The 25,880-nt window shown below is 38.6% G+C and overlaps 1 protein-coding gene across 3 annotated transcripts in view; it reads right to left on the reverse strand.

Annotated features, from left to right (window-relative positions):
* Nucleotides 1-25,880, reverse strand: part of MYLK2 (myosin light chain kinase 2) — a 178,820-nt gene that overhangs the window by 110,735 nt on the left and 42,205 nt on the right. For all 3 annotated transcript variants that reach the window (XM_053699735.1, XM_053699716.1, XM_053699693.1), the window contains 2 exons: nucleotides 12,310-12,469; nucleotides 2,661-2,953 (listed from right to left, as the gene is read on the reverse strand). In XM_053699735.1, coding sequence (XP_053555710.1) covers nucleotides 2,661-2,883 — 223 coding nt within the window. In that variant the 5' untranslated portion in view covers nucleotides 2,884-2,953; nucleotides 12,310-12,469. The remainder of the gene's footprint in view (nucleotides 1-2,660; nucleotides 2,954-12,309; nucleotides 12,470-25,880) is intronic.

Genomic DNA, 25,880 nt, shown 5'->3' on the forward strand with positions numbered 1-25,880 from the left:
TATAATTATCCCTAGTTGGCCATAAGATAAACATAAAATCAAAGTAGGATTTGTGGTCCTTTGTCGCACCCGTACTCCTAACAGCAGTTACCAAGCCCACACCGGGATTACCTCACGATCCGGTGAACTAACTTTGAGGAAGTTCTTTTGGGGGAACAAATATGCTAAGGAGGAACAAGTACACAGAGGACTTTAAAGTGTCATAAAGCATGTTGGTTGATTAAATATTTCCTACCTGTTCTATGTTAAATTCTTTGCATATATTGTGTATTATTATTGTTTTTGTATTTTATTGTACCCTATTGTATAAATGCAATGTCTTGTGGACCCAGGACATACTTGAAAACGAGAGAAATCTCAATGTATATCCTTCCTGGTAAAATATTTTATAAATAAATAAATTTACTTTTATCACCAATTTTGCTTTGTTCTCTTGGTATTCTTAGTTGAAAGCTAAACCTAGGAGGTTCATATGCTAATTTCTTAGACCTTGAAGGCCGCCTCTAATCTAAATGCATGTTAATAGTTTTTCACCACTAGAGATCATTAGTTCACGTGTTTCATATAGATAACAATGAGCTCATGCACGTGAATTTACCATGGAGACAGCTCTGATTGACTAAAATGCAAGTCTGTCAAAAGAACTGAAATAAGGGGGCAGTCTGCTAAGGCTTAGATACAAGGTAATTACAGAGGTAAAACGTGTATAATTATAACTGTGTTGGTTATGCAAAACTGGGGAATTGGTATTTAAGGGATTATCTATCTTTTAAAACAACAAAAATTCTGGTGTTGACTGTCCCTTTAAATGTAGTTTTGAAATCACTATCTGAAAAACTGCAGCTTTGCTTATGCCTATGCCTTTGGATGTCATATAGGAAATACCAGCATTTATAAAATAAAACACATTTGTAAAACTATCAACCATTTCTTAAAGAGATAGTCTAGTCAAAAATAAACTTTTATGATTCAGATAGAGGGGCCGAATTCTCTGTTTCCGCGTGAGCCTTCAGGCTTGCCGGAAACAGCAGTTATGAAGCAGCGGTCTAAAGAACGCTACTTCATAACTGGTCCGCCTGCTCTGAGGCTGCGGACATCAATCCGCACGATCCTATACGATCGGGCTGATTGACACCCCCTGCTAGCAGCCGTGAATCTGAAGGGGCGGCATTGCACAAGCAGTTCTGGTGAACTGCTTGTGCAATGAGAAATGCCGATAGCATATGCTGTCGACATTCATCGATGTCTGTCGGACATGAGCCGCTAAGCAGATCATGTTGGACAGACCAATAATAAATCGGCCCCAGAGCATGCAATTTTACGCAACTTTCTAATTTACTCCTATTGTAAATTTTTCTTCATTCTCTTGGTATCTTTATTTTAAAAAGCTGGAAAAGTAAGCTTATGAGCCGTCCCATTTTTGGTTCAAGACCTGGGTAGTGCTTGTTGATTGGATGGCTACATTTAGACACCAATCAGCAAGCGCTACCCAGGTGCTGAACCAAAAATGGGCTGGCTTCTAAGCTTACATTCCAGCTTTTTAAAATAGAGATACCAAGAGAACAGAGAAAAATTAATAGGAGAAAATAAGAAAGTTGATTAAAATTGCACGCTCTATCTGAATCATGAAAGTTTAATTTTGACTATACTATCCCTTTAATTAAGAGACTTGTCAACCTCAGCTCTATATTTTGTCATTCTGTGGGCTTTGGCAGCGAGGTGCAGCTATATGCCTCTGGCCATATTGGACAATATATGGTTGACCCATCACTCTAATTAAGTGTAGTCTCCATATCTCACCTTCATCAGGAATATTACCCAGGATTTTGGAGCTAGACTGTTTTTTAAGACAGGACCAGACTTACATACTGCAGGAAAGTTCTACTTTGTAAGCGGCACTAAAATATGCTGGTCATGGGGTGCTGACTAGTAGCTACAGAACAGGCTAGTATGATTTTGCTTGTTATCTAGTTGAGAAACTCTCTTTTATGTAATGCAAGTCATAAAAAGTAAATTATTACTGGAAATAAATGAGAATGTAAGCAGAGCATGTTATGCCGAGGGACATATGATGGAGTATATTGATCAGAACTAATCACTGATTTAAGAGATTAAATAAATCTGGTAATTTAAGAAGATACAATCTAGCCGGAATTCTAAAAGGGAGATTTTATAGGAGAAAGAGGAAGAGCACTTAGTAGAAAATGGGTTTGGTAGAGTATGATAGGGTGGAGGTTCCTATGGGTTATTGATCTAAATAAGGAGTAATACACTGGTGAAACATATGTATGCTGGAAATAACCAGGAGATCCCTCCTTGCAGATGTCAATCAGAAATTAGAGTGAATTTGTTAGCCATTTTTTTCTAGTAAATGTGATATATTTCATTTAATATAAGAGCAACTTATCTGGGTGAGCATGTGCATTATAGAGAATTATTTCTTGCTGGAGCAACTGACTTACATACAGACACATAAAGCTTCTTGTCCTCCTGGCCTAAATCCAACCTACTTTCTACTGATAACTCCCCGAATATGAGTAAACCTTACAAACACACAACACCCTCATCATTTATATGTCCCACTGCTCTGTACGTGGAACTCCCTTCCATGCAATTAGAACACACAACTTCCCTGACCACCATTTTCCAATAGTTCTTACCAATCACTTGGAATACATCTTCACCAATTATGATAACTGGACTTTGTGGGATTTTATCTGGGACTCCTGGTATTATTGATAACTCATAAGTGGCTTTATCTGTTATTTCATGATTCTGTGAGTCTGTGTCCATTGGTTCTGAACAAAGTAGTTCCATGTCCAAAGGTTTGCCAGAGGTTTCCTCATTGTATATTGTTGCTTCTGACAGATTGAGCTTCAGCATCGGAGTAACTCGGGGACGCACAGGGTTGGAAGTATCTACTTTGTTGGTGCCACTCTTTGCTTTCTGTAAACTGTTAAAAAAAAAACTTTTAAAGTGAATATATATATATATATCAAATTTAGTAACGGAGGGGAAGCAATCGCTATGAGCTTATACTAAGACAAAAGGTGACCAACCGGTTGGCTTCTAGGCTAATACTGGTATGGTCTTTGAATATATCAAATATATGGTGCAGACCCTTATGTAGAATAAATGAGTTTACATAGAAAGAATAAATCCTGGAAAGAAAATACAAAAGACCAGGATGAAAGACAGGGAATTCAGCACTCTTTTTCAAAATTAAACTAAAGCTCCAAAACCTTATTCAAAATGTGTCAACCTCCAAGGCTTGTGTAGCTGTAAAGGAGAGAACTCTCTGGCACTTACTGTAAATTACATATATATATACAAAGATAGAAAAACGCAAAAAGACCCAATTGGTAGATATGATCTCTTTATATGAATATCAAATAGCATAAAAAATACAACATATTGTGTTACAAACCTGACCGGTCAGGGGATAGTGTCTATACCAAAACAGAAATTATAAACATGATATGTGGTTATTTTCACAGGCCTGTGGAGCCATGTGTATAAACTGCAGGATAAGAATGGGGGACAATAATTTGACTACTACACCCTACTGCTTGCGGCACCTTAGTATGTAAGGCTATATGCCGGGCAGATTACTATATGGGATCTAAGTAGTTACAGTTAGTGTACCCCAACACCTATGCAGAAATATTGATGTTCTTAAAGACTGATAGCACATATACATGTAACTATAAGATATATTTGTGGGGGACTGAAATACAAGCTACTACACCCAGCTGCTTACGGCACCTTATAGGGTTAAGGCAAAATGCCGGGCAGGTATATGAATGGGATCTAAGTAGGTTGTGGTGCCGTGCCCCAAAATATTTTGGGGCACGGCACCACAACCTACTTAGATCCCATTCATATACCTGCCCGGCATTTTGCCTTAACCCTATAAGGTGCCGTAAGCAGCTGGGTGTAGTAGCTTGTATTTCAGTCCCCCACAAATATATCTTATAGTTACATGTATATGTGCTATCAGTCTTTAAGAACATCAATACTTCTGCATAGGTGTTGGGGTACACTAACTGTAACTACTTAGATCCCATATAGTAATCTGCCCGGCATATAGCCTTACATACTAAGGTGCCGCAAGCAGTAGGGTGTAGTAGTCAATTTATTGTCCCCCATTCTTATCCTGCAGTTTATACACATGGCTCCACAGGCCTGTGAAAATAACCACATATCATGTTTATAATTTCTGTTTTGGTATAGACACTATCCCCTGACCGGTCAGGTTTGTAACACAATATGTTGTATTTTTTATGCTATTTGATATTCATATAAAGAGATCATATCTACCAATTGGGTCTTTTTGCGTTTTTCTATCTTTGTATATATATATGTAATTTACAGTAAGTGCCAGAGAGTTCTCTCCTTTACAGCTACACAAGCCTTGGAGGTTGACACATTTTGAATAAGGTTTTGGAGCTTTAGTTTAATTTTGAAAAAGAGTGCTGAATTCCCTGTCTTTCATCCTGGTCTTTTGTATTTTCTTTCCAGGATTTATTCTTTCTATGTAAACTCATTTATATATATATATATATATATATATATATATATACTATATTATTCGCAAAGAAGGAAGATGACCAATAAAGGTCAGTGCAAAAATATTAGCGCTAACACTGCTCAAGTTAAATCAATAGCGCTCCTACATCTGTACTAAACTATCTAAAGTACAAAAAATAAAAAAGAACTAAGTTACAAAAAATAAAAAAATATTTACAAACATAAGAAAAATATTACAACAATTTTAAACTAATTACACCTACTCTAAGCCCCCTAATAAAATAACAAAGCCCCCAAAAATAAAAAAAATGCCCTACCCTATTCTAAATTACTAAAGTTCAAAGCTCTTTTACCTTACCAGCCCTGAACAGGGCCCTTTGCGGGGCATGCCCCAAGAAGTTCAGCTCTTTTGCCTGTAAAAAAAATCATACAATACCCCCCCCCAACATTTACAACCCACCACCCACATACCCCTAATCTAACCCAAACCCCCCTTAAATAAACCTAACACTAAGCCCCTGAAGATCTTCCTACCTTATCTTCACCATACCAGGTTCACCGATCGATCCAGAAGAGCTCCTCCGATGTCCTGATCCAAGCCCAAGCGGGGGGCTGAAGAGGTCCATGATCCGGCTGAAGTCATCATCCAAGCGGGAGCTGAAGAGGTCCATGATCCGGCTGAAGTCTTCATCCAAGCGGGGCAGAAGAGGTCTTCCATCCGATTGAAGTCTTCATCCAAGCGGGATCTTCTATCGTCATCCATCCGGAGCAGAGCGGCAGGATCCAGCCAATCGGAATTAAGGTAGGAATATTCTGATTGGCTGATGGAATCAGCCAATCAGAATCAAGTTCAATCCGATTGGCTGATCCAATCAGCCAATCGGATTGAACTTGATTCTGATTGGCTGATTCCATCAGCCAATCAGAATATTCCTACCTTAATTCTGATTGGCTGATAGAATCCTATCAGCCAATCGGAATTCGAGGGACGCCATCTTGGATGACGTCATTTAAAGGAACCGTCATTCGTCGTTCAGTCGTCGGCCAGGATGGATGTTCCGCGTCGGAGGTCTTCAAGATCCTGCCGCTCCGCTCCGGATGGATGACGATAGAAGATCCCGCTTGGGTGAAGACTTCAATCGGATGGAAGACCTCTTCTGCCCCGCTTGGATGAAGACTTCAGCCGGATCATGGACCTCTTCAGCTCCCGCTTGGATGATGACTTCAGCCGGATCATGGACCTCTTCAGCCCCCCCCAGCTTGGGCTTGGATCAGGACATCGGAGGAGCTCTTCTGGATCGATCGGTGAACCTGGTATGGTGAAGATAAGGTAGGAAGATCTTCAGGGGCTTAGTGTTAGGTTTATTTAAGGGGGGTTTGGGTTAGATTAGGGGTATGTGGGTGGTGGGTTGTAATGTTGGGGGGGGGGTATTGTATGATTTTTTTTACAGGCAAAAGAGCTGAACTTCTTGGGGCATGCCCCGCAAAGGGCCCTGTTCAGGGCTGGTAAGGTAAAAGAGCTTTGAACTTTAGTAATTTAGAATAGGGTAGGGCATTTTTTTATTTTGGGGGTCTTTGTTATTTTATTAGGGGGCTTAGAGTAGGTGTAATTAGTTTAAAATTGTTGTAATATTTTTCTTATGTTTGTAAATATTTTTTTATTTTTTGTAACTTAGTTCTTTTTTATTTTTTGTACTTTAGATATTTTATTTCATTGTAGTTATTTGTAGGTATTGTATTTAATTTATTTATTGATAGTGTAGTGTTAGGTTTAATTGTAGATAATTATAGGTATTTTATTTAATTAATTTATTGATAGTGTAGTGTTAGGTTTAATTGTAACTTAGGTTAGGATTTATTTTACAGGTAATTTTGTAATTATTTTAACTATTTTAGCTATTAAATAGTTCTTAACTATTTAATAGCTATTGTACCTGGTTAAAATAAATACAAAGTTACCTGTAAAATAAATATTAATCCTAAAATAGCTATAATATAATTATAATTTATATTGTAGCTATATTAGGATTTATTTACAGGTAAGTATTTATCTTTAAATAGGAATAATTTATTTAATAAGAGTTAATTAATTTCGTTAGATTAAAATTATATTTAATTTAGGGGGGTGTTAGTGTTAGGGTTAGACTTAGCTTTAGGGGTTAATACATTTATTAGAATAGCGGTGAGCTCCAGTCGGCAGATTAGGGGTTAATGTTTGAAGTTAGGTGTCGGCGATGTTAGGGAGGGCAGATTAGGGGTTAATACTATTTATTATAGAGTTAGTGAGGCAGATTAGGGGTTAATAACTTTATAATAATAGCGGTGCGGTCCGCTCGGCAGATTAGGGGTTAATAAGTGTAGGCAGGTGGAGGCGACGTTGAGGGGGGCAGATTAGGGGTTAATAAATATAATATAGGGGTCGGCGGTGTTAGGGGCAGCAGATTAGGGGTACATAGCTATAATGTAGGTGGCGGCTCTTTGCGGTCGGCAGATTAGGGGTTAATTATTGTAGGTAGCTGGCTGCGACGTTGTGGGGGGCAGGTTAGGGGTTAATAAATATAATATAGGGGTCGGCGGTGTTAGGGGCAGCAGATTAGGGGTACATAAGTATAACGTAGGTGGCGGTCGGCAGATTAGGGGTTAAAAAAATTTAATCGAGTGGCGGCGATGTGGGGGGGCCTCGGTTTAGGGGTACATAGGTAGTTTATGGGTGTTAGTGTACTTTAGAGTACAGTAGTTAAGAGCCTTATGAACCGGCGTTAGCCCAGAAAGCTCTTAACTACTGACTTTTTTCTGCTGCTGGAGTTTTGTCGTTAGAATTCTAACGCTCACTTCAGACACGACTCTAAATACCGGAGTTAGAAAAATCCCATTGAAAAGATAGGATACGCAATTTACGTAAGGGGATCTGCGGTATGGAAAAGTCGCGGCTGAAAAGTGAGCGTTAGACCCTTTTTTTAATGACTCCAAATACCGGAGGTAGCCTAAAACCAGCGTTAGGAGCCTCTAACGCTGGTTTTCACGGCTACCGCCCAACTCTAAATCTAGGCCAAAGTGCGTTAAAAAATGCTTCAAATACCTATAATGTTCACTAGGGATGGTCAAATATACTGAAAATGTAATTTGTTTGGTAGAATAAATAGTCCTGTGGATATTCGTTTTGGACAATTGAATGTTGATAAGAATGAAAACCCATTAAAATTTGGTAATCAAATGTTATTTCTGGTTTTCGAATGTTACTTTAGTTTTCAAATGATCATATTTAGATTGAATATCCACATTCAAAATTTCAAATGTAACATTTGATTTAACAAACAATATTCACAAGTTCAATAGTTCATGTGGTAGGGAATTTAGTAAATTGATACACAATAGATACAAATATATAAATTCTAATTTTTCTATTTAGAGTATTGCATAATTTGAATATTACATTTAAAGAGAGGATTAGAAATACTATTACAAATATATCCATTCAAATTTTTCAAATTTTAATTTTGCATAGTTCCAAAAATTCAAATCAAACATTACTTTTAAAGAAAGCATTACAAAAACAATTACATTAAATGAACGTTTCATTATTCGAATGCTGCAAAACATTCACCCATCCCTAATCTTCACTTAGGAGAAAATGTTCTTTTTGTTTTTAAATATCTATCTATTTATTCTATTTGTAACATTTATATCTATAGCTATATCTATTGAAAGTATGGGGCAGACTAAAGGGATGTCGACTGCACTAAACATTCTCTGGTTATTCCGCATTACCATAGACTTGTAATATCATTTTGCATAGTAATCCTAGCAAGATCCAGCAATATTAATAGCGCACTCAGGCTATCAATAGCACTCCACTTGTAATATGACCCTTAGGGCTAGATTACGACTGGTGCACTATTTAGCAATTTTGCTTGAGCATAAATTTTGCTTGAGCTTAACCTTTTTGCGCGCATTAGGTTAAGCACGTATATTAGGCAAAACATGTTTAATTGTCACAAAATAACAAAAATAATGTCCAGTTACTACTATTAAGAGCTAGGAGAAAACAATTTTTCAGGACACTAAAGTCCCAGGCAGTCTAACTATATTTATAAATTGCAGTATATGGAATATAATTTTTTTTAAATAGATAACCATATGCAGAGCATGAACATTTCTTATGTTACTGTGGAATGTGAAGAGATTAGTAGCCCCTGGATATGATTCCTTAGATGTTCACAATAAATTAACAAAGAGTATAATAATGTGTGTTTGAACATATGTCTGACTAGGATGGCTGTCCATTCTGGCTAGGAATAGTACTATACTTGTCATCAGGGTGTAATTACAGGGGTCTCAAATGAGACTGGGTGGGCACATCTAGGGGCCCCTCCTGGCACTACAATTGGTTGGTTCATAGAGGGCACAGTTGGATCATGCTTGATTTTTCTGTGCCACCCCCCCCCCCACACACACACACACACACACACACACACACAAGCCACTGCTCACAGTGTAAGAAAAGTGTATGGATTACCTTTACAAATATGGTGGCAGGGTTTCCAAGATGGCTGTACAGAAAAACCTCCAACCATATTTGTACACAGAGCTGGCGCAGTTATCACACAGTCACTATCATTTAGCACACAAAGCTTATTATGTGTCACAAAATTGGAAATTAAATGTGTATCATAGTGAATGTCAAACAACTGCTGCAGATATAAAGCTCATCTGGACCTAAATAGGGTCATTCATTTTGACATAATATGGATCTGATGGTGAATATCATACAGCTGGGACTAATACAGGTAACAGCATATTGTGTGTCTCATATCTTAACTTTGTATTGATCTCATATAGTGTATGTCACACTGATGGTGCAGTGCTCCAAAGAATCCTACCCAGTTATGATGTCAGGTCCTATTGAAAAAGAATTATGAGCCTGATGAATACTTTTTCAGTTATTTAGCAATGTTTTAGGGTTCCAAATGAACCAGACATGCCCAGAAGATAAATCAGTAATGAATAAATGATTCTGGAGAAATCACAAATAAATCTTATAGATATTAACAGCCAATGAACTTCTGAACACACTTCTTTTCCAAATGGGTAAGCGGCTATCCAGTATCATACACAGTTCAATGCGTGTAAGCCTCCACAACTCAAAGTAACAAACTACCTAGACTGAGAGGAATAAATTACTGCCAACTTTGAACTACATTCCACCACCGCTGCCGCCTCTAAAACTGCCCGCTCTGTGAATTCAGTGCTATATGCACTCAAACTCCCTTACTGTCCTTGTCCTGTCATGCGCATCCTTACTTTATCCATCCAAATCACTGCGCATGCGCACCCACGCAACATTAATTACGAGTAAACTTTTTTTTTTTTACAGGGGGAGAGGCGCATCATGGAGTGTTAGAACCGCGGCACGCCTCTATGCAGTTGAGCGCCTGCCGGTTGCAATGCACACAGTTATTTATTGTGTACATTTAGGAGCAGGGCCGTTGCTGCATCTTCTGGGCGGCAAGCTCCCCTCCAAAGTTCTTCACTTACAGAACAATGTCATTTTTATTGTAAATACATATGTCTATATATATCTGTAAATACCTATACCTGTATATATGTTCCTATATATACATTAGTATAGATATCTATTTTACTATAACATGATCAAATTATAGAAATATATATTTAATAATACAAATTAATTTTTTTCTATGTGAAGAACATAGGAATGTAAAATATGTGTATTGCACAACACGTTTTACTCTTTAGGTCTATGTTCTTCAAATGTAATTTAAATATAAATTTCTATATATATCTGATAATGTTAATGTAAAATTAATATCTACATACATACACATATTTAGACATGCCCTTTGCAGTCAAACACTTTGTCCTATACCTTTAAACCCTTATAACTTATTTTTTAAAATATTTATATGAATATTTTTTTTTCAGATAGTGTTTATATGAGTGTAACTGTAATTTTGAATGTAATTATGTTGTGTTTTATGCAATTTGTTTGAATTTGAACAAACGAGAGTAAAATACGATTGTGCTCTCTTGTAATAAGCACGCTATTTCCGACGCTCAAAAAGTGCTGGGGAATTAAAGGTTTACATATAACCAGATGATCTCAAAAGTATAGTCTGAAAAACAATCATTAATTTTGAGCCATAATAGGAATACAGCTTTCATGGTTCTGATGAAATAATAACATACAATCAAATAAAAAGCATAGAGTGGATCTACCAAATGTTATTCAAAGGAAGACTTTTCATTGGTTAAATAGACTAAACCTCTAAAAGCAAGGTTGGAAGGGAGGAGAGAACAGGGCATCACATTTAGCAAAGCATCCTTTAATACCAAATGTATTAGTTGGTATTAAATGGTGCGAGCTAATCTATTGATAAATGAAATCTTTTTATTTATTCTAGTGCTGAAATAGAGGACCTATGGCACAAATGACCACTTGTAGCAAATTCTCTGGGATACCACCATATTGTTTGATCTTATTTGCTGCAATTGTAGAGCTTAATAAATTATTTATTACTCAATATCAGTAATTAACTATAACTTACCTATACGCTTTATGGGTGCTTGTAAATTTTTGTTTTTGTCCAGGAGATTTGCACCATTTTTTGCACACTCTCTCAAAAAGGTTTGTCAACTTTGTTCTAGTGTTTTTTGGGGGGGGGGGGGGCAACAGTGACAACTGCAAAAAATGTTTTGTTGCTCGCCACACTTACCCAAGAGACCAACATGTGTTTATAAACATGCTTGATTGACTGTAACCCTTCCAAATTAGGTTATTTGATATTAGTTCTACTGTGGATGATGATGCTGGTATCAAATAATATCTACAGAGTATTTTGTGGCCGTGTTCCATAATGTTTTCACAAATAGAAGAAGGGCTACTGTTCTGCAAACACATACCCACTTTCCTATTATCTATTTTTTTCTAGGTCTCCTTCCCATTTTAACCAGTAATATCTATTTTTTTTTAATTTTCAAGCTGGCATATTACTATTAAATTATCTTTCATACTAAACTATTTTTTTTATTTTATTTTTTAAAGATGCCGGTTTCGTCATGGACGCTGTCTTAATCTGTTCCTGAGTGGCAGAATTTATAGTATGCAGATATCTAAAAATATCCTTGTGGTTTCATGTCTCCTCTTTCTTGTAATTGTAGGCTCAGCTAATCAATTGTTGACAATGTGAAGAGACCTTTGAAGTTTAGAAGGCTTGTTAAATGTGCAAAACGGCCTGTGCTTGTTGGAAATTATTGCACAAAGGAAGAAAAGATATGTTTGATCAAGAGCATAATTAAACTTTATTCGGCCCCATGGTGAAGGCTGTGATGGGGCCACATTTTAAGTGTCCTTTCTGGGTGAAATCAGCAGAAGCTGATCCAGCAAACACATAAGGGCCAAATGAGCAGTTTCTTGTCATTGTGAGTTATCCCTACTCCTTGGATAGTCCATGCCAAAAGAGATGCACTTGCACAACCTTCCTTTACAATTATGTTGGCAGGTTTTTCTGTACAGCTACACTGTGACGGCCATCTTGGAAATCCTGCCACCATATTTGTAAAGGTATATACATACACTTTCCCCCTGTAGTGAAAGCAAAACTGATTGCAAAGACTCCCTAGAGGTGCAGGCCCAGCCTCGATTGATTGACCTCTGAGACTCTTTTAGTTGTGGTTCTGTATGAGGTGTATATCATAAGTATTTTCTTATTAATACACATAACAGTGGCTAGGATAATGTGGAGGACTTGGAAGCATTACCTGTGAGACTCTAAAGAGGTAGCTGTGCTTTCATTTACACTGCAGTCCTTCTCTGGGTTGGTATCCAGACAAGGAAATGGAGGGCTTTCCTGAGAATCCAGGGTTTGTTTGTTTTCTTCTTGTCCTCCCCCTGAGTCCAAAATTGTTGTAGCATCTTCATCTGTAATATAAATCCTGATTAGGAGTCTGAGCTCAGTTAAAGGGACATAAACACTTTGAGAGATGTCTTTGTCATATAAAAATGTTTAAATATACATTAAAGAAAACTTTAGTGTGAGTTTAAAACAAAAGATGGCCCATTTAGTAATTCATGCATCTAAAATAACAGCATTAAAGACAAACTTTGTTTAAAGGGACATTAAACAGATTGGCCCAGCTACTTTAATTTGGTTACTACTCAGTGTGTAATTGTTTTACCTCTTGTGTCTGCAGCTGTCTTCAAATCTGTGCTCTTATTTTAACCCTTTGCAAGTTCTGGTTAGTGAAACTCTGCGTCTTCACAATGGGCGCCGCCATCTTGGAGTTTAAGTATTCTTGCAGACTGTGCCAGAAGCAGTGTACATTCACCAAACTGTGACATTGTTGTCTTCTTGACAAGCATTACTGTGCACTTCAGCTTAGAGTGCACAATACAGAGCATGAGCTGTATATTTTTTGGACTGGCTGCATTTCCCTATATTCTTCTTGCGGTACAGAAGGAAAAACACTAGCATGGTAAGTAGTGACCATCCTGCTGTAGTTGTACTCAGCAGTTTAAGGTCCCTTTTATACTAGTTAAAATGACATAAAAAACTTGAGATTTTGATATAAAATGTTTAATTGATGTGATAAAAAAAATACACACTATACTTTTCTTACTTGTCCATTTTTCCTGTAAATTTAATACTAAAAAGTGTGGTTTTTCCAATTCCTATTAAAAGTACAGACTTAACACTGCTACTTTCCCTAATTGACCTCACATTGCTTTTTGGACACTAAACTTTACACTTATTTTGTTAATATTTAAACAGCTATATATTTATATTTAAAGTAAATATACATCTGCATATTATTATCATGTTAATTTTGCTTTAAAAAATTATTATATCTAGAACTTATTTAGTGTTTGCTGTCCCTTTAAATGCAGATATATTGGAACAAGGACTAAGTGCTAGTATCACAGGCACGAAACGCGTTGGATTTTTGTCCTTGTCTGTGGGCTCACCATAAACTGTTATAGTGTACACCACCCAGTGTGGTTGCTTTTCTTTTTTTAAGATACTTAATAAACATTGATGTTTGAACTTACCTGCTGGATTCTGTTATCTGTATATTGGTACCTACCTTGAGAGAGCATATGCTGGTACTTTCCTGTGGCATGACTCTGCAGCAGCATATGTGAGAAGGCAGAGAACATGTTGCATAAGGAATAGGCTAATATTTGTCTACAGACGGAACCTCATTACATATTGATAATGTCAGCAGGGAGCTTGAGTTAAATTGTTACTAAATCACACACTCTACTATTTAGATTAGAATTGCTTTTTTTATATGAAGATTCACTAATATACAGCTTCAGAAAGGGAATATACATGCTCAGAATGCTCACACTCCACATAGTCAACTGTGCGTATAGCGAAAAAAATGACGTGCTCTTCAACTAAGGGGTTAAACACATAGCTAAAGTACCAGTCAGGAAACACAGAGAACTGGAGGTCCTGAGCAAAATCCAATCAGCACTAGTCACACAACACTGATTGGGTCAGCTACATTTAAACTCTGAGTCAACAATAGCTTTGGCATTGCAGAGTCTAAACACATAGCATTGCAGGCTTGCTAGTGATAACATGATATGCTCTAATTAATTAGAGCATTTAATTTTTTACTATAATGACCCTTTAAAGAGACAGACAGACACTTTGTTTTCTGCAAATGTTTTTCAACAGCCAAACTCCTCCTACCACTTGCCTTATTTAGAGTAGCCAATCCAGACTTGCTTCTGGAGAAGACACAGCTAGCCATGCTCATTGTGTTAGTAAAACATGATTTGTTTTTTCAGTTCTTATCATCTCTGCTGAAGCCAGTTTAGAACAGATACTATAAGTGACAAAGATAGGCTTCTGAAGTATGCTGTGCTCTTTAAAGGGAAAGTCTAGTCAAAATTAAACTTATTCAGATAGGACTTGCAATTTTAATCAACTTTCCAATTTACTTTTATCATCAAATTTGCTTTGTTATCTTGGTATTCTTAGTTGAAACTAAACCTAGGTAGACTCATATGCTAATTTCTAAGCCTTTGAATGCCACCTCTTGTCACATGCTTTTTTAATTGCTTTTCACAACAAGAGACTGATAGCTCACTTGGGCTATATAGATAACACTGTGTCCACGCCTGGGGAGTTATTTAAGATTTTGCACAACACAGTACTAAATGCAAGTCAATAGATAATAAATAGTTAGTCATGTGATCAGGGGGCTGTCAGAAGATGCTTAGATACAAGGTAATCACAGAGGTAAAAAGTCTATTAATATAACTGTGTTGGTTGTGCAAAACTGGGGAATGGGTGATAAAGGGATGATGTATCTTTTAAAACAATAAAAATGCTATTGTAGACTGTCCCTTTAAGTTCTTAAAACTGGAAAACACACAATTTTCGGAATTAAATTACAAAAAGGTGGGAAATAAATAATGAAAGCATATTGTAAAGTTTTATATTGTGAAGTTGCTGTATTATACTTTTAATAATGAAGAAACTATAGAAGGGCCTTGGATATGCCCATTTTCATTGTTTATTAGTGCACTCTATAGTGCAAGACTTCCAAGCCATAAAAAAGATGGCGGTGTCTAATTATGGGTGATTACAAAGGGGAGAATATTAGAAAGATACTAAAAGCTACTAGTATATTCACACAAATAAAGACAACAGCGAGTAATAAACTATACAGATAAAGAAAGAGCTACAGAGATATAGATAATTATAGAAAGCTAGAGACACAAAAGACTATAGAGGGATAAGAAACAGGCAACAAACAAATATATATATAAAACAGGGGTCTCGGTCATGAGTCTGCACTGAGGTCTCACATGGGCATGTAACTAACAGGCAGCAAACAATGGGGTCTGATTGGAAGTCTTACACAACCCCTCCTAGGGCTAGATTACGAGTGGGGTGATATTTTGCGCTCCCGCTCGTGTGTTAACTGCACTAGAAGTAATTTTTATGTGCGTGTCAGGTAGCACAGTTTTGCACGAGCGCTAACCCGACATGTGCAAAAAGCTGAACTTTAAAATATCGCAACTGTGTTAACATATTCCCCCATAGAAGACAATGAAGCATGAAAAGTCGGTAAAAAACAAACAAAACACCCTACTCGTGCGCAAACCAGATCGCATTTTCTCAAGTGCGCTAACCTGACATGAAAATATGAATATTTCACATTCCAATTTTCTCCGCATAGAATAACATGTTCTATTTATTCATAAATAAATATTTATATATATATATATATATATATATATATATATATATATACAGTACATACAGGACTTTTTGTGGGAGTATTCACCGGTACTGAATACCCCCACCTCTGCCAACTCATAAGAGGTAATGTTTGTAATTATCATGTAAATACTCTAGTTTTCACAAGTGGCGGCTGTAAAATGCATCAAGCATTGTAAATAATCTTATTTACCTATGCTTTTCTCAAAGTTACTAAGCAGCAAATATCAATCAAAAATCAATAAGTACCGGCACCGTTTTTTTTTAGTACCGGCACCTTTTCTTTTACAAAAAAAGCACCGTATATATGTGTGTATATACAGTATATATATATATATACGCCAAAAAATAAAAGCACACTCCGGTTTTTAAACAAGCTACTTTTAATCCCGTGTTAACATTTTTGTGGTTCCCTCTGTCCTCAGAAGCCCCAAAAAGGTTAACACAGGATTAAAAGCGACTTGTTTACAAACTGGAGAGTGCTTTACATTTTTTGGCAGATATTTTCATTTTTGAAATGCACCCTGGATGTTGTCATATATTAAGTGTGCGCTTAGCTTGCAACGGACTATATATACATATATATATATACATGTGTGTATATATATATATATATATATATATATAAAATAATTTTTTGGTAAAATATATAGCTATACCTAACCTATATATAGATGATTATATAGGAATATATATTAAAAAATACAAAGAACATATTCTGCTATGTGCAGAACATTGAAATGTGAAATATTTAATGTGCAGAGACAGAATAATGAGCTTACAAAGACACAGAAGGCTGAGTGTGCAGAGACAGAATAATGAGTTTACAAAGACACAGAAGGCTGAGTGTGCAGAGACAGAATAATGAGTTTACAAAGAGACAGAAGGCTGAGTGTGCAGAGACAGAAAAATGAGTTACAAAGACACAGAAGGCTGAGTGTGCAGAGACGGAATAATGAGTTTACAAAGACACAGAAGGCTGAGTGGACAGAGACAGAATGATGAGTTTACAAAGACACAGAAGGCTGAGTGTGCAGAGACAGAATAATGAGCTTACAAAGACAGAAGGCTGAGTGTGCAGAGACAGAATGATGAGTTTACAAAGACACAGAAGGCTGACTGGACAGAGACAGAATGATGAGTTTACAAAGACACAGAAGGCAGAGGCTGTAGAGACAGAATAACGAGTTTACAAAGAAAGAAGGCTGAGTGTGCAGAGACAGAATGATGAGTTTACAAAGACGCGTAAGGCTGAGTGTGCAGAGACAGAATGATGAGTTTACAAAGACACAGAAGGCTGAGTGTGCAGAGACAGAATAATGAGTTTACAAAGACACAGAAGGCTGAGTGTGCAGAGACAGAATGATGAGTTTACAAAGACACAGAAGGCTGACTGGACAGAGACAGAATGATGCGTTTACAAAGACACAGAAGGCTGAGTTTACAAAGACACAGAAGGCTGAGTGTGCAGAGACAGAATAATGAGATAACAAAGACACAGAAGGCTGAGTGGACAGAGACAGAATGATGAGTTTACAAAGACACAGAAGGCTGAGTGTGCAGAGACAGAATGATGAGTTTACAAAGACAGAAGGCTGAGTGTGCAGAGACAGAATGATGAGTTTACAAAGACACAGAAGGCTGAGTATGCAGAGACAGAATAATGAGTTTACAAAGACACAGAAGGCTGAGTGGACAGAGACAGAATGATGAGTTACAAAGACACAGAAGGCTGAGTGTGCAGAGACAGAATGATGAGTTTACAAAGACACAGAAAGCTGAGTGTGCAGAGACAGAATGATGAGTTTACAAAGACGGGCTCAGTGTGCAGAGACAGAATAATGAGTTTACAAATACACAGAAGGCCGAGTGTGCAGACACAGAATAATGAGTTTACAAAGACACATAAGGCAGAGGCTGTAGAGACACAATGATGAGTTTACAAAGACACAGAAGGCTGAGTGTACAGAGACAAAATGATGAGTTTACAAAGACACAGAAGGCTGAGTGTGCAGAGACAGAATAATGAGTTTACAAAGACAGAAGGCTGAGTGTGCAGAGACAGAATGATGAGTTTACAAAGACACAGAAGGCTGAGTGTGCAGAGACAGAATGATGAGTTTACAAAGACACGGAAGGCTGAGTGTGCAGAGACAGAATAATGAGTTTACAAAGACACAGAAGGCTGAGTGTGCAGAGACAGAATAATGAGTTTACAAAGACACAGAAGGCTGAGTGGACAGAGACAGAATGATGAGTTACAAAGACACAGAAGGCTGAGTGTGCAGAGACAGAATTATGAGTTTACAAAGACACAGAAAGCTGAGTGTGCAGAGACAGAATAATGAGTTTACAAAGACGGGCTCAGTGTGCAGAGACAGAATAATGAGTTTACAAATACACAGAAGGCCGAGTGTGCAGAGACAGAATAATGAGTTTACAAAGACACATAAGGCAGAGGCTGTAGAGACAGAATGATGAGTTTACAAAGACACAGAAGGTTGAGTGTACAGAGACAGAATGATGAGTTTACAAAGACACAGAAGGCTGAGTGTGCAGAGACAGAATGATGAGTTTACAAAGACACAGAAGGCAGAGGCTGTAGAGAAAGAATGATGAGTTTACAAAGACACGGAAGGCTGAGTGTGCAGAGACAGAATAATGAGTTTACAAAGACACAGAACGCAGAGGCTGTAGAGACATAATAATGAGTTTACAAAGACAGAAGGCTGAGTGTGCAGAGACAGAATGATGAGTTTACAAAGACACAGAAGGCAGAGGCTGTAGAGAGAGAATGATGAGTTTACAAAGACACAGAAGGCTGAGTGTGCAGAGACAGAATAATGAGTTTACAAAGAGACGGAAGGCTGAGTGTGCAGAGACAGAATAATGAGTTTACAAAGACACAAAAGGCTGAGTGTGCAGAGGCAGAATAATGAGTTTACAAAGACACAGAAGGCTGAGTGTGCAGAGACAGAATGATGAGTTTACAAAGACAGAAGGCTGAGTGTGCAGAGACAGAATAATGAGTTTACAAAGACACAGAAAGCTGAGTGTGCAGAGACAGAATGATGAGTTTACAAAGACGGGATCAGTGTGCAGAGACAGAATAATGAGTTTACAAATACACAGAAGGCCGAGTGTGCAGAGACAGAATAATGAGTTTACAAAGACACATAAGGCAGAGGCTGTAGAGACAGAATGATGAGTTTACAAAGACACAGAAGGTTGAGTGTACAGAGACAGAATGATGAGTTTACAAAGACACAGAAGGCTGAGTGTGCAGAGACAGAATGATGAGTTTACAAAGACACGGAAGGCTGAGTGTGCAGAGACAGAATAATGAGTTTACAAAGACACAGAACGCAGAGGCTGTAGAGACATAATAATGAGTTTACAAAGACAGAAGGCTGAGTGTGCAGAGACAGAATGATGAGTTTACAAAGACACAGAAGGCAGAGGCTGTAGAGAGAGAATGATGAGTTTACAAAGACACAGAAGGCTGAGTGTGCAGAGACAGAATAATGAGTTTACAAAGACACGGAAGGCTGAGTGTGCAGAGACAGAATAATGAGTTTACAAAGACACAAAAGGCTGAGTGTGCAGAGGCAGAATAATGAGTTTACAAAGACACGGAAGGCTGAGTGTGCAGAGACAGAATGATGAGTTTACAAAGACAGAAGGCTGAGTGTGCAGAGACAGAATAATGAGTTTACAAAGACACGGAAGGCTGAGTGTGCAGAGACAGAATGATGTGTTTGCAAAGACACAGAAGGCTGAGTGTGCAGAGACAGAATAATGAGTTTACAAAGACAGAAGGCTGAGTGTGCATAGACAGAATAATGAGTTTACAAAGACACAGAAGGCTGAGCATGCAGAGACAGAATAATGAGTTTACAAAGACACAGAAGGCAGAGGCTGTAGAGACAGAATAATGAGTTTACAAAGACACAGAAGGCTGAGTGTGCAGAGACAGAATAATGAGTTTACAAAGACACAGAAGGCTGAGTGTGCAGAGACAGAATAATGAGTTTACAAAGACACAGAAGGCTGAGTGTGCAGAGACAGAATGATGAGTTTACAAAGACAGAAGGCTGAGTGTGCAGACAGAATGAGTTTACAAAGACACGGAAGGCTGAGTGTGTAGAGACAGAATGATGTATTTGCAAAGACACAGAAGGCTGAGTGTGCAGAGACAGAATAATGAGTTTACAAAGACAGAAGGCTGAGTGTGCATAGACAGAATAATGAGTTTACAAAGACACGGAAGGCTGAGTGTGCAGAGACAGAATGATGTGTTTGCAAAGACACAGAAGGCTGAGTGTGCAGAGACAGAATAATGAGTTTACAAAGACAGAAGGCTGCGTGTGCATAGACAGAATAATGAGTTTACAAAGACACAGAAGGCTGAGCATGCAGAGACAGAATGATGAGTTTACAAAGACACAGAAGGCAGAGGCTGTAGAGACAGAATAATGAGTTTACAAAGACACAGAAGGCTGAGTGTGCAGAGACAGAATAATGAGTTTACAAAGACACAGAAGGCTGAGTGTGCAGAGACAGAATAATGAGTTTACAAAGACACAGAAGGCTGAGTGTGCAGAGACAGAATGATGAGTTTACAAAGACAGAAGGCTGAGTGTGCAGACAGAATAATGAGTTTACAAAGACACGGAAGGCTGAGTGTGTAGAGACAGAATGATGTGTTTGCAAAGACACAGAAGGCTGAGTGTGCAGAGACAGAATAATGAGTTTACAAAGACACAGAAGGCTGAGTGTGCAGAGACAGAATAATGAGTTTACAAAGACACAGAAGGCTGAGTGTGCAGAGACAGAATGATGAGTTTACAAAGACAGAAGGCTGAGTGTGCAGACAGAATAATGAGTTTACAAAGACACGGAAGGCTGAGTGTGTAGAGACAGAATGATGTGTTTGCAAAGACACAGAAGGCTGAGTGTGCAGAGACAGAATAATGAGTTTACAAAGACAGAAGGCTGAGTGTGCATAGACAGAATAATGAGTTTACAAAGACACAGAAGGCTGAGCATGCAGAGACAGAATGATGAGTTTACAAAGACACAGAAGGCTGAGCATGCAGAGACAGAATAATGAGTTTACAAAGACACAGAAGGCTGAGTGTGCAGAGACAGAATAATGAGTTTACAAAGACACCGAAGGCTGGGTGTGGAGAGACAGAATGATGAGTTTACAAAGACAGAAGGCTGAGTGTGCAGAGACAGAATAATGAGTTTACAAAGACACGGAAGGCTGAGTGTGCAGAGACAGAATGATGAGTTTACAAAGACAGAAGGCTGAGTGTGCAGACAGAATAATGAGTTTACAAAGACACGGAAGGCTGAGTGTGTAGAGACAGAATGATGTGTTTGCAAAGACACAGAAGGCTGAGTGTGCAGTGACAGAATAATGAGTTTACAAAGACAGAAGGCTGAGTGTGCATAGACAGAATAATGAGTTTACAAAGACACAGAAGGCTGAGCATGCAGAGACAGAATGATGAGTTTACAAAGACACAGAAGGCTGAGCATGCAGAGACAGAATAATGAGCTTACAAAGACACAGAAGGCTGAGTGTGCAGAGACAGAATAATGAGTTTACAAAGACACCGAAGGCTGAGTGTGGAGAGACAGAATGATGAGTTTACAAAGACAGAAGGCTGAGTGTGAAGAGACAGAATAATGAGTTTACAAAGACACGGAAGGCTGAGTGTGCAGAGACAGAATGATGTGTTTGCAAAGACACAGAAGGCTGAGTGTGCAGAGACAGAATAATGAGTTTACAAAGACAGAAGGCTGAGTGTGCATAGACAGAATAATGAGTTTACAAAGACACAGAAGGCTGAGCATGCAGAGAGAGAATGATGAGTTTACAAAGACACAGAACGCAGAGGCTGTAGAGACAGAATAATGAGTTTACAAAGACAGAAGGCTGAGTGTGCAGAGAAAGAATGATGAGTTTACAAAGACACAGAAGGCAGAGGCTGTAGAGAGAGAATGATGAGTTTACAAAGACACAGAAGGCTGAGTGTGCAGAGACAGAATAATGAGTTTACAAAGACACGGAAGGCTGAGTGTGCAGAGACAGAATAATGAGTTTACAAAGACACAAAAGGCTGAGTGTGCAGAGGCAGAATAATGAGTTTACAAAGACACAGAAGGCTGAGTGTGCAGAGACAGAATGATGAGTTTACAAAGGCAGAAGGCTGAGTGTGCAGAGACAGAATAATGAGTTTACAAAGACACAGAAGGCTGAGTGTGCAGAGACAGAATGATGTGTTTGCAAAGACACAGAAGGCTGAGTGTGCAGAGACAGAATAATGAGTTTACAAAGACAGAAGGCTGAGTGTGCATAGACAGAATAATGAGTTTACAAAGACACAGAAGGCTGAGCATGCAGAGACAGAATGATGAGTTTACAAAGACACAGAAGGCAGAGGCTGTAGAGGCAGAATAATGAGTTTACAAAGACACAGAAGGCTGAGTGTGCAGAGACAGAATAATGAGTTTACAAAGACACAGAAGGCTGAGTGTGCAGAGACAGAATAATGAGTTTACAAAGACACAGAAGGCTGAGTTTGCAGAGACAGAATGATGAGTTTACAAAGACAGAAGGCTGAGTGTGCAGACAGAATAATGAGTTTACAAAGACACGGAAGGCTGAGTGTGTAGAGACAGAATGATGTGTTTGCAAAGACACAGAAGGCTTAGTGTGCAGAGACAGAATAATGAGTTTACAAAGACAGAAGGCTGAGTGTGCAGAGACAGAATAATGAGTTTACAAAGACACGGAAGGCTGAGTGTGCAGAGACAGAATGATGTGTTTGCAAAGACACAGAAGGCTGAGTGTGCAGAGACAGAATAATGAGTTTACAAAGACAGAAGGCTGAGTGTGCAGAGACAGAATAATGAGTTTACAAAGACACGGAAGGCTGAGTGTGCAGAGACAGAATGATGTGTTTGCAAAGACACAGAAGGCTGAGTGTGCAGAGACAGAATAATGAGTTTACAAAGACAGAAGGCTGAGTGTGCAGAGACAGAATAATGAGTTTACAAAGACAGAAGGCTGAGTGTGCAGAGACAGAATAATGAGTTTACAAAGACACAGAAGGCTGAGCATGCAGAGACAGAATAATGAGTTTACAAAGACACAGAAGGCAGAGGCTGTAGAGACAGAATAATGAGTTTACAAAGACACAGAAGGCTGAGTGTGCAGAGACAGAATAATGAGTTTACAAAGACACCGAAGGCTGAGTGTGGAGAGACAGAATGATGAGTTTACAAAGACAGAAGGCTGAGTGTGCAGAGACAGAATAATGAGTTTACAAAGACAGAAGGCTGAGTGTGCAGACAGAATAATGAGTTTACAAAGACACGGAAGGCTGAGTGTGTAGAGACAGAATGATGTGTTTGCAAAGACACAGAAGGCTGAGTGTGCAGAGACAGAATAATGAGTTTACAAAGACAGAAGGCTGAGTGTGCATAGACAGAATAATGAGTTTACAAAGACACAGAAGGCTGAGCATGCAGAGACAGAATGATGTGTTTACAAAGACACAGAAGGCTGAGCATGCAGAGACAGAATAATGAGTTTACAAAGACACAGAAGGCTGAGTGTGCAGAGACAGAATAATGAGTTTACAAAGACACCGAAGGCTGAGTGTGGAGAGACAGAATGATGAGTTTACAAAGACAGAAGGTTGAGTGTGCAGAGACAGAATAATGAGTTTACAAAGACATGGAAGGCTGAGTGTGCAGAGACAGAATGATGTGTTTGCAAAGACACAGAAGGCTGAGTGTGCAGAGACAGAATAATGAGTTTACAAAGACAGAAGGCTGAGTGTGCATAGACAGAATAATGAGTTTACAAAGACACAGAAGGCTGAGCATGCAGAGAGAGAATGATGAGTTTACAAAGACAGAAGGCTGAGTGTGAAGAGACAGAATAATGAGTTTACAAAGACACGGAAGGCTGAGTGTGCAGAGACAGAATGATGTGTTTGCAAAGACACAGAAGGCTGAGTGTGCAGAGACAGAATAATGAGTTTACAAAGACAGAAGGCTGAGTGTGCATAGACAGAATAATGAGTTTACAAAGACACAGAAGGCTGAGCATGCAGAGAGAGAATGATGAGTTTACAAAGACACAGAACGCAGAGGCTGTAGAGACAGAATAATGAGTTTACAAAGACAGAAGGCTGAGTGTGCAGAGAAAGAATGATGAGTTTACAAAGACACAGAAGGCAGAGGCTGTAGAGAGAGAATGATGAGTTTACAAAGACACAGAAGGCTGAGTGTGCAGAGACAGAATAATGAGTTTACAAAGACACGGAAGGCTGAGTGTGCAGAGACAGAATAATGAGTTTACAAAGACACAAAAGGCTGAGTGTGCAGAGGCAGAATAATGAGTTTACAAAGACACAGAAGGCTGAGTGTGCAGAGACAGAATGATGAGTTTACAAAGGCAGAAGGCTGAGTGTGCAGAGACAGAATAATGAGTTTACAAAGACACAGAAGGCTGAGTGTGCAGAGACAGAATGATGTGTTTGCAAAGACACAGAAGGCTGAGTGTGCAGAGACAGAATAATGAGTTTACAAAGACAGAAGGCTGAGTGTGCATAGACAGAATAATGAGTTTACAAAGACACAGAAGGCTGAGCATGCAGAGACAGAATGATGAGTTTACAAAGACACAGAAGGCAGAGGCTGTAGAGGCAGAATAATGAGTTTACAAAGACACAGAAGGCTGAGTGTGCAGAGACAGAATAATGAGTTTACAAAGACACAGAAGGCTGAGTGTGCAGAGACAGAATAATGAGTTTACAAAGACACAGAAGGCTGAGTGTGCAGAGACAGAATGATGAGTTTACAAAGACAGAAGGCTGAGTGTGCAGACAGAATAATGAGTTTACAAAGACACGGAAGGCTGAGTGTGTAGAGACAGAATGATGTGTTTGCAAAGACACAGAAGGCTTAGTGTGCAGAGACAGAATAATGAGTTTACAAAGACAGAAGGCTGAGTGTGCAGAGACAGAATAATGAGTTTACAAAGACACGGAAGGCTGAGTGTGCAGAGACAGAATGATGTGTTTGCAAAGACACAGAAGGCTGAGTGTGCAGAGACAGAATAATGAGTTTACAAAGACAGAAGGCTGAGTGTGCAGAGACAGAATAATGAGTTTACAAAGACACGGAAGGCTGAGTGTGCAGAGACAGAATGATGTGTTTGCAAAGACACAGAAGGCTGAGTGTGCAGAGACAGAATAATGAGTTTACAAAGACAGAAGGCTGAGTGTGCAGAGACAGAATAATGAGTTTACAAAGACAGAAGGCTGAGTGTGCAGAGACAGAATAATGAGTTTACAAAGACACAGAAGGCTGAGCATGCAGAGACAGAATAATGAGTTTACAAAGACACAGAAGGCAGAGGCTGTAGAGACAGAATAATGAGTTTACAAAGACACAGAAGGTTGAGTGTGCAGAGACAGAATAATGAGTTTACAAAGACACCGAAGGCTGAGTGTGGAGAGACAGAATGATGAGTTTACAAAGACAGAAGGCTGAGTGTGCAGAGACAGAATAATGAGTTTACAAAGACAGAAGGCTGAGTGTGCAGACAGAATAATGAGTTTACAAAGACACGGAAGGCTGAGTGTGTAGAGACAGAATGATGTGTTTGCAAAGACACAGAAGGCTGAGTGTGCAGAGACAGAATAATGAGTTTACAAAGACAGAAGGCTGAGTGTGCATAGACAGAATAATGAGTTTACAAAGACACAGAAGGCTGAGCATGCAGAGACAGAATGATGTGTTTACAAAGACACAGAAGGCTGAGCATGCAGAGACAGAATAATGAGTTTACAAAGACACAGAAGGCTGAGTGTGCAGAGACAGAATAATGAGTTTACAAAGACACCGAAGGCTGAGTGTGGAGAGACAGAATGATGAGTTTACAAAGACAGAAGGTTGAGTGTGCAGAGACAGAATAATGAGTTTACAAAGACATGGAAGGCTGAGTGTGCAGAGACAGAATGATGTGTTTGCAAAGACACAGAAGGCTGAGTGTGCAGAGACAGA

Source organism: Bombina bombina, chromosome 1 (genome assembly GCF_027579735.1).
Source record: "Bombina bombina isolate aBomBom1 chromosome 1, aBomBom1.pri, whole genome shotgun sequence".
Taxonomy (NCBI): domain Eukaryota; kingdom Metazoa; phylum Chordata; class Amphibia; order Anura; family Bombinatoridae; genus Bombina; species Bombina bombina.